This window comes from Dictyostelium purpureum (genome assembly GCF_000190715.1).
Source record: "Dictyostelium purpureum unplaced genomic scaffold DICPUscaffold_667, whole genome shotgun sequence".
Lineage (NCBI taxonomy): Eukaryota > Evosea > Eumycetozoa > Dictyosteliales > Dictyosteliaceae > Dictyostelium > Dictyostelium purpureum.
This window is the reverse complement of record NW_003519999.1, coordinates 1-9,155: the sequence shown is the minus strand read 5'-3', so window position 1 is coordinate 9,155 and position 9,155 is coordinate 1. Positions and strand designations below refer to the sequence as shown.

At 22.3% G+C, this 9,155-nt stretch overlaps 5 protein-coding genes across 5 annotated transcripts; 4 read left to right on the top strand and 1 right to left on the bottom strand.

Moving 5' to 3' along the window:
- Positions 1–316: 316 nt before the first annotated feature.
- DICPUDRAFT_44132 (uncharacterized protein) lies at positions 317–610 on the top strand (the record flags this gene model as incomplete). Its single annotated transcript, XM_003294884.1, has 1 exon — positions 317–610. One exon carries the CDS (start codon positions 317–319, stop codon positions 608–610), a length of 294 nt encoding a protein of 97 aa, XP_003294932.1.
- A 645-nt stretch (positions 611–1,255) lies between these two features.
- On the top strand, positions 1,256–1,738 carry DICPUDRAFT_44131 (uncharacterized protein; the record flags this gene model as incomplete). Its single annotated transcript, XM_003294883.1, has 2 exons — positions 1,256–1,340; positions 1,425–1,738. 2 exons carry the CDS (start codon positions 1,256–1,258, stop codon positions 1,736–1,738), a joined length of 399 nt encoding a protein of 132 aa, XP_003294931.1.
- A 247-nt stretch (positions 1,739–1,985) lies between these two features.
- On the bottom strand, positions 1,986–4,116 carry DICPUDRAFT_44127 (uncharacterized protein; the record flags this gene model as incomplete). Its single annotated transcript, XM_003294880.1, has 3 exons — positions 1,986–2,661; positions 2,737–3,809; positions 3,880–4,116. The coding sequence occupies 3 exons, from the start codon at positions 4,114–4,116 to the stop codon at positions 1,986–1,988; spliced, it is 1,986 nt and encodes a 661-aa protein (XP_003294928.1).
- A 595-nt stretch (positions 4,117–4,711) lies between these two features.
- Positions 4,712–6,570, top strand: DICPUDRAFT_160021 (uncharacterized protein; the record flags this gene model as incomplete). The annotated part of the gene is made up of 2 exons (XM_003294882.1): positions 4,712–5,308; positions 5,377–6,570. 2 exons carry the CDS (start codon positions 4,712–4,714, stop codon positions 6,568–6,570), a joined length of 1,791 nt encoding a protein of 596 aa, XP_003294930.1.
- A 958-nt stretch (positions 6,571–7,528) lies between these two features.
- On the top strand, positions 7,529–9,150 carry DICPUDRAFT_100104 (uncharacterized protein; the record flags this gene model as incomplete). Its single annotated transcript, XM_003294881.1, has 2 exons — positions 7,529–8,982; positions 9,057–9,150. Coding segments are annotated over exons 1-2 (915 nt in total), but the record flags the coding sequence as incomplete, so codon positions are not given.
- Between the last annotated feature and the right edge of the window lie 5 nt (positions 9,151–9,155).

Below are 9,155 nucleotides of genomic sequence, written 5' to 3'. Positions count from 1 at the left end.
GAATCTTTTTTTTTTCAATATTCCAAAAAAAAAAAATAAAAATATTTAATTAAAAAAATATAATAAGGTTTAATTTAAAAAAAAAAAAAACTCATTATCTTTGAAATCATTTATTTATTAAAAATCATTATCTCTCTTTTATTTTTTTTTAATTTTTCAATTTATTTATTAATTTTTTTTATTTTTTTTTATTTTTTTTCAATTTTTTTTAATTTTTTTTTTTCATTTTAAATTTTTTTTTTTTTTTTCGTGTTTTTATTTTTTTTTAAATAACCAATAAATACATAAATATTTATATTATTTACATTAATTAAAAATGCCAAAAGCAATCACTAAAAAATCAAGCAAAAGTAAAAAATCAACACAAACAGAAACCGCAAAACCAACTGTTGGATTTTTTGGTAGACTCAGAGCAAATAAAACTTTAGGAAATGTTATTGTAACTTCAGCAAATATTATCACCTTTTCATTTAAAAAAATATTAAATATTACTTGGGTCAGCTTAACATTCTCAGCAATTTTTTTAACCCCACTTTACAGAGCAATTGAAACTGAACTTACAACCGATAAAGATGACCAAAGTGAAACTTTAGAAGAAATGATTGAATAAATCATTCATTAAAACCAATTCAATATAATATAAATAAATAAATAAATAAACAACCCATACACAACCACAACAAACCACTACAAACCACTACAAACATAACAACCACCACAACAAACCAAACAGCAATATTTCAACTTTAACAAACATCAATATTAAATATAATATAATAAAACAACCCTAATAAAATAAATCCGGATTTTCTAAACTGAATATAAAACCTCAAGTTTCAACCCTTTAATAAGAACAATGTTTAATATTTAGATACTTCTCCCAAAAATTATAAAATAATTATAATCAATTGTTTTAAATCAACAAATTGCTTGTAAATATATAAAAAAAAAAAAATAAAAAATAAAAAAAACAAATAAAATATTAAAAAAAATATTAAAAAATAATGGTTTGTTGAACAACCATTATTTAATTTAGTTTAATTTAATTTAATTTATCCATTAATCATTTTTAATATATTCATCATTATTTAATTTATTCATTAATCATTATTAATATTTTATTTTTAAAATAAAGAAAAATAAAATTTAAAAAAAAATAAATTAAAATTAAAAAAAAAAAAAAAACGAAACGAACTTTTTTAAAATTTTTTTTTTTTTTTTTTTTTTTTTTTTAAACACACAAATAATAAAAAGGATGGGTAGATATAGAGGACACGGGGGTACACATACCAAAAATAAACAATATAAAAGAGCTAGATCAACAAAAAATAGAGCAAAAGGTACAGGTTTTAATATGGATACATAAATAAATAAAGAAATTAATAATCTAATAAATATTTCTTTTTAATATTTGTTATTTTTAGATATCGATCAAATTTATAATGAAATACAACCAGAAAACCAAGAAAAGTTTACAAAATTTGAAGCAGATCCAGATTTACCAGGTATGGGTCAATCATATTGTATGCATTGTTCAAAACATTTTATAACAAACGAAGATTTAGAAAAACACTTTAGAGGAAAACCACACAAAAATAGAGTCAAGGAATTAAAAACAAAACCATATACCGTTGAAGATAGTAAAATCCCAGTTGATAATGGAAAGAAATTAAATAGAGATGAAAATGGTGTACCAACTTATGATAGTGGTGTTGCAACTGCTGTTGAAACAGATTAACCAAATAGAAAAAAAAAAAAAAGAAAAGAAAAAGAAAAAAAAAAAGAAAAAAAAAACATTTTAAAAAAACATATAAAACTAAAAAAAATTAAAAAAATACTAAATAAATAATACCTCTTGTATATATATTTTAAAACCTTTTTTTAAGCAAAAAAAACCAAACAAACAATCTAAAGTATATTTTTTTTAATTTTTTTTATTTTTTATTTATTTTGTAGTTTTTATAATAATATTTGATTTAAATATTTTAAAATTCCCAATCTTCCATTAAATCATTATCGTTTATAAGTTTTGATTTTTGTTGGTATGCTAATGGTACTGAGCTATATTTCTTTTTATAAGAGTTTTCATATAAGATATGATAAGTTACATTTGAAAATTCGTTCATATCGACGACATTCTTGAGACCACCGTCAAATAAACGGGCCATTTTTGAGACTTCTGGGGAATAGTGATCACGAAGAATTTGAATTTCCCAAAGTGAACTTTTGATAGCATTACATTTACTTGGATCTGATTCTAATGGATCATATGGATCATTACCATAAACTCCTTTGATTGATTCGATTGGTAAAGTTGGTTGTTCTTCCTTAATTAAAAGTACTGATCTTGTTTGTGATTGTTGTTTTTGAATATTGAATTGTGATGATAATTGTTTGATTGGGTTATTAATTAAACAATGACAATTTGGGTTTCTTTGGAGTAAATTATAAATCATTGGTAATAAAATTAATGATGCATGTGGTGGTGAAATTAAACATAAAGTGGCACATCTCTTAATAAATGCTGCAATTAAATAAATTGGTAATAATTTTGATGTTAAAAATAAATCTGCTAATTTGAAAAATCTAGCTCTATATTTTGCATATAAAACACCTGGTTGGAATAATGAATATAATTTATTAAAAAACTCTGGGTAATCTCTGTGGTATAGTAATAATAAAAATGATAGTTAATAATCTAATGTATGATAATTTTAATGCTAATTATATACTTACAAGTTATATTGTGTAATTAAAATAAATAAACCATTTAATGATAAAATACTTGTAACACCACCTAAATCGTATGAATTTGTAAAGAAATCTAAAAGTACTTTTGGATCAGTTAAAAATGGGAAAACACGATCTGGGAGACCTAATAAAACATGTTTATAAATAGTTGGTGGAAGAGGAAGGGTAAGGAATGAGATCCAAGTCTTACTGAAAATATTTCTATATGATGAAACTTTGGTTAATTTATTCCAATATTCGTTATTTTTTTCAAAGTCTTTATCGTTCATTGATTTTGGTTTAACTAATTCGCCACTTTTCTTTAATTTTAATTGTTTCTTTTTTAATGTTGCAGAACATTCTTGAACAGCATTGAAATTTGGTGAACCAATAAAAAATGACCATTCTTCTGGAGCTTCAATAAAAGGTTCAAAATAACAAAGGAAATCGAAAATATTCTCTACAAATTTACCAACAGTTACATTATTTGATTTTTCAAACTCTGCTTCTTTTTTGCAATCGTTGACATGTGACTGAGCAATTTCATTTATTGACCAAAGTGAATAATAAAATAAATCTTGATACTTTCCACAAAAGTTTTCAGTTAAATGATCAACTAATTTGGTATTGAAGTTATTTGATAACATTAAGTGTAAAATCAATGATCTAAATGATAATCTTGAAATATTTTCATAGTGTGCTTTTTTATTATCTTCATCACCATTATCTTGGTCTTCTTTTGCGATTAATTCTTCAGGTATATTTGATAATAAAACTGATTCTCTTTTGATAATATTGAAATATGTTGTTAATGCTGGTAATTGAATGGATGGATCTTCATGATTTAAAAGTTCTTTTAAGAAATCAATAAAGTTATTATAGATCTTAAATAACCAATGAGTAAAAATTACTAATGGATCTTTTGATTGAGTTGCAGTGCTTTTCTTTTGTTGTTGTTGGTTTAATTTTAATAGTTTAAATTCTTTGCAAATTATTAAATTATTTGAATCAAATAAATGTAAAAAGATCTTTTCTAATGATTTAATAGATTGAAAAACAATTTCTAATTCTTCAATATTCTAAAATTATAAAATAAATAATGTTAATAAATTGATATCATTATGTAAACGAGTAGATGAATGATATTACAGATTTACAAATTTTAATGATTTCTAAAATTTTATTTGAATTTTCGGTACTTTCAATAACCTTTTCCTCAATATCTTTAATTATTTCGATTGGGGTTAATTGGGGTGCAACTTTCTTTTCAACTTTTTTGGTTGATTCATTGTCGAATGCACGATTTTTATTGAATTTGCTGACTATATTTTTCTTTTTGGTTGGTGTAACACTTGTTTTGGTTTTTGAAACTTTAGCTTCTACCATTCTTTTATTATTCTTTATTTTTTATTGAATGAAAAATAATAATTTAATACAAATATTTCTTTTTTATAAAAAACCGAATCGTCTAAAAAAAAAAAAAAAAAAAAAAAAAAAATTTAAAAAAAATTTTTTAAAAAAAAATAAAAATAAAATAAAATAAAATTTAAAAAAAAATTTTACTAAAAAAATAAATAAAATATTGTTGTAATATTATAATTTGATTATTCACTAATTATATTTAAACTTAGGATGAATTAATTTAGATTTTAAAAAGAACAAGTATTAAATTAAATTAATTTTTTTATTTTTTTTTTTTTTATTTTTTTTTTTTAAATTTTTTATTTTTTATTTTTTATTTTTTTTAAAATTTTTTAAATTTTTATTTTTTTTTTTTCACTTTCCAATATATATATTAAAATTTTTTTTTGTAAATAGCTCTTTTTTTTATTTATTCTTTTAATAAAAACAATATAATCAATATAACCAGTATTATCACAATATAAACAGTAGTACCATTGTAAATTAATAACTTGACGAACCAATAAATATATCAACAACCACCAATAAATAAATAAATAAATAAATATATAAAATAATAATGTATAGTAATAACAATAGTAATAATTTATCAATATATTCTTCGCCTATAATAAGTATTGCATCGCAGTCATTCAACTCTATACCAGAATGGAAAAGGGATATAATAAGGCAATTAAATTATAGAAATCAAAATCAAACCAATTGCTATTCAGATATTATGAAAATATATTCAGATTTATTAAAGAGAGAAAGAACATTAAATGACAGAACTTTGCTATACGAAAAAGAGATAGTTTCATTAAGAAAGGATGCTAATAGAGGTGGTGGAAGTGGCGGTGGGAGTGGTAGTAGTAGTGGAACTAGCTCGACATCATCAAATAAAGGTTCAATTGAAGAAATGGAGCAAAAACTTTATAAACTACAAGAGGATTTAACAAACAGTTACAAAAGAAATGCAGAAAATGCTACAAGTATTTTAAATTTAAATGACAAAAATAAAGATCTTCAAAATGAAATAATGTCAAAAGAAATTGAAGTGGATAGAGCTAAACAAGTTTTACAGCAAAATGATGATGCCATTAAAAGATTAGAAATGACCATTATAGAAAAAGAAAATGTTTCACAAATTTTAAGAGATGAATTAACATCATTACAGGTAATTATTTAAAATATAAAATACATAAAAAAAACTTATTAAATTATATTAATATTTTTATTTTATAGACCGAATATTTACATAATGAAAGCAAAGTTGTAAAATTAGAACAAGAGAATAGTAGTTTAGTTGAAAGATGGTTAAGAAAGAAAAATGAAGAGGCAAGTAAAATGAATGAAGCAAACGATTTTTATCAAAAGATGGTAGAACAGAGAGATCTATCATTTGTATCTCCAGCAAAAAAATCACAAGTACCAGATAGTTATGCAAATGTTGTTGTAGATATATCATCAGAAGAGGCAGAGAAATCCAAAATACCAAATATTGAAAAAGGTGTTTTCACTAAAGAAGCCCTATTACCAAGCAAAGCAAAGAGAAGATGGACTGCCCACAATTCAGAAATTTATTGTATTGCATTCAATACAATGGGTAATTTAATGGCAAGTGGTGGCGGTGATAAAGCTGTTAAAGTTTGGGACATTATATCTGGTCAAACCAAAGCCACACTTTTAGGTGCATCACAATCTATAATGTCTGTAGAGTTTTCGCCAAATGACGAAACTGTATTGGGTACAAGTAATGATAATAGTGCACGCCTATGGAGCACTGAACTGGGTAGATCGCGTCATACTCTTACTGGTCATATTGGTAAAGTTTACACTGGTAAATTCTTTAACCCAAATCGTGTTGTAACTGGAAGTCACGATCGTACCATTAAATTGTGGGATCTTCAAAAAGGCTATTGTACCCGTACAATCTTTTGCTTTTCTAGTTGTAATGATTTAGCAATTTTAGGTGGAACTGGAAATCATTTGGTTAGTGGTCATGTCGACCATAGCGTCCGTTTTTGGGATTCAAATATTGGCGAACCAACTCACGTACTCTCATCAATTCACGAAGGTCAAATCACATCAATTACAAACTCACCAGTTAATTCTCATCATATTTTAACAAACTCTCGTGACCATACTTTGAAAATTATCGACACTCGTACCTTTGAAACCATCAGAACCTTCAAGGATCAAGAATATCGTAATGGCCTTAATTGGACCAAAGCTGCTTGGTCACCTGATGGTGCATATATCGCATCTGGTTCAATTGATGGCTCAATTTGTATCTGGGATGCTAATAATGGTAAAACCATTAAAGTTTTAACCAAAGTACATAACAATGGTTCCTCTGTATGTTGTTGTGCATGGTCACCATTAGCAAATATATTTATTTCTGCTGATAAAGATAAAAATATAATTCAATGGGATTAAATAATATAAAATTTAATTAAATATAAAATACTATTATAAATAATAATAATATTACTATAATAACTATTAAATAAACAAAATAATTAAAAAAAATATAATTTTTAATAAAATTTATTAATAAAATATTTTTAAAAACCAAACAACCTTTGATATATTTATTTATTTCTTTTAAAAAAAAAATTGATGATGTGTGTGTTTTTTTGTTTTAAGACTACTGGTTGAATAATTATAAATTTTAAAACAAGGGTTATTAGTTATTAAAAATATAAGAAATTAACACCTGGTTTAAATCAAATTTTCGATAAATTAAAATAAAAAAAAACAAAAAAACAATTTATTTATTTTAAATTTTTTTAGTTTTTTTTTTTATTAAATTTTTCATTGTAATGATCCAAATTTTTTTATTTTTTTTTATAGTTTAATTCAATCACAAATAATTTATTCATAATAATAGTATTAATTGTAATATTTGTTGCAAAAAATATTTGTTTTTTTATCAACGTCACTATTGGGGCTTTCCTTATTAATCAAGATTTAGGTTGGTTGTCTATTTTTTTTTTTTTTTTAATTAATTTTTTTTTATTTTTTATTTTTTTATTTTTAATTTATTTTTTATTTTTTAATTTTTTTTCTTTATATTTTTGAGAGTAAAAATAATATTTCAAAGACACACACAAACACACATTCCCCACATTCACACACACAAAATTTATTTATTTTTAAATTTTTATATATATTATTGCAAAAATAAGAAAACAATCCTATTACCATAAAAATAAAACACACACCCATTTCACTATATCTATCTTTTTAAAACTCACACACAATACGAACAATTGTTTTTTTTTTTTTTAAATAATATTATTATTTATTTTAAATTTTAATTTTTAAAATTAATAATAAAAATAATAATAATAGTATAATAAAATTATTGTTGTATTGTATTTTTTTCATTTACATTCCTTTAAATCTATAAAGTTTATTAATATATATAAATAGTTTATTGTAATTAAGATATACAAACAACATTATATATAAATTGTAATATATTCTTTTTTTTATTTATTTATATATATATATATATAATATTATTTTAAAAACCAAATCTAAAATATTTAAAAGATTTTATTTATTTTCTTTTTTCTATTTTATTTCATTTTTATTTTATTTTTGGATTTATAAAAAATATTTATACTATCAGAAATAATTTTCATCTTTAATAAATAAAATAGTCAATTTATATACATGCACTTTTTATAAAATACAATATATTAATTAAAGTTTTTTTTTTTATTTTTTATTTATTTAAATAATAATAAACAATAATAATAGATATAAATAAACCATAAAATAATTTTATATTTTTTTTCAAAACTTTTTTTTTTATCGTTTTTTTATAATAATCTTATTTAATATCACAATAATTTTATAAAAATAAAAAATAACTTTTAAAAAAAACTTAAAAAAATTAGGAAAATAGAAAATATCAAGTAAAAATTTTTATCAAAGAATTTTTCTCGCATAAAAAAAAAAAATTAACATCAAATATATAATCTTAAATAAAAGTACAATAAATAATAAATAATATAATGACAAATTTTTCGAAATCAATTTTAGATAATGAAATTGATAATGAAAATTTAATCAATGATAATCATTTATCAAACCCAATTGATATAACCACCAATAATAAAGAAAAACCCAATGTAGATAATATAAATAATAATAATAATAATGATTTTAAACTTTATAGCACAAGCAACAATAACTTATCACCACCAACAATAACACCATTTAACAGTAAATTTTTTAAAGATATTGATCAAACAAGTAAAGATAATGAAAGTAACAGTATAATAGATAATATAAAAAAATCTTTCACACGTTTACATGATAACAACACCGATAATAATATAAATATAAATGAAGAAGACGAATTTGGAAACTTTAATGGTGCAAACGGAAGTAATCATCAAAGCAATATTAAACTACAAGAAATTAGATCCAGCTCACCAACTAAAATAAATATAAATAATAAATCAGTCGAACCACACGATGCATTCTTTTCAGAGATAAATGATCACCACTATAACGATAAGGGCTCATTATTGGCAAACTCATCATCCTCATTTGTTGAAAAGGTCACCTTAAAAGAAAGAATACGATACTTTTTTATTTTTTTAATTCACAACATTAAAACCAGTACCCCATTAACTTGGTTAAAACTATTTTTCGTAGCTTGTATTATAACTGGTGTATTTTTAGCAATTTTCAAATTTAAAGTTCAAAATCATCTCGACGTTTTACAAAAATTTGTTCAGAAATTTGGTGTACCTTTGGGTGGTTTAGTTTATGTTGGTGCCTTTATGTTATTAATTGTATTTTTAGTACCAGTAACAATTCCAACAATCGGTAAGTTTGAGATTTATTAATAAATCGATAATAATATTATAAATATTAATTTTATTTTATTTTATTAATTTTAGTTGGTGGTATGATTTTTAAATTATGGTTTGGTATTTTATTTGTCTGGGTAGCATCTATGCTTGGTGGTATTTTAGCATTTTCCTTGGTAGATATGTATT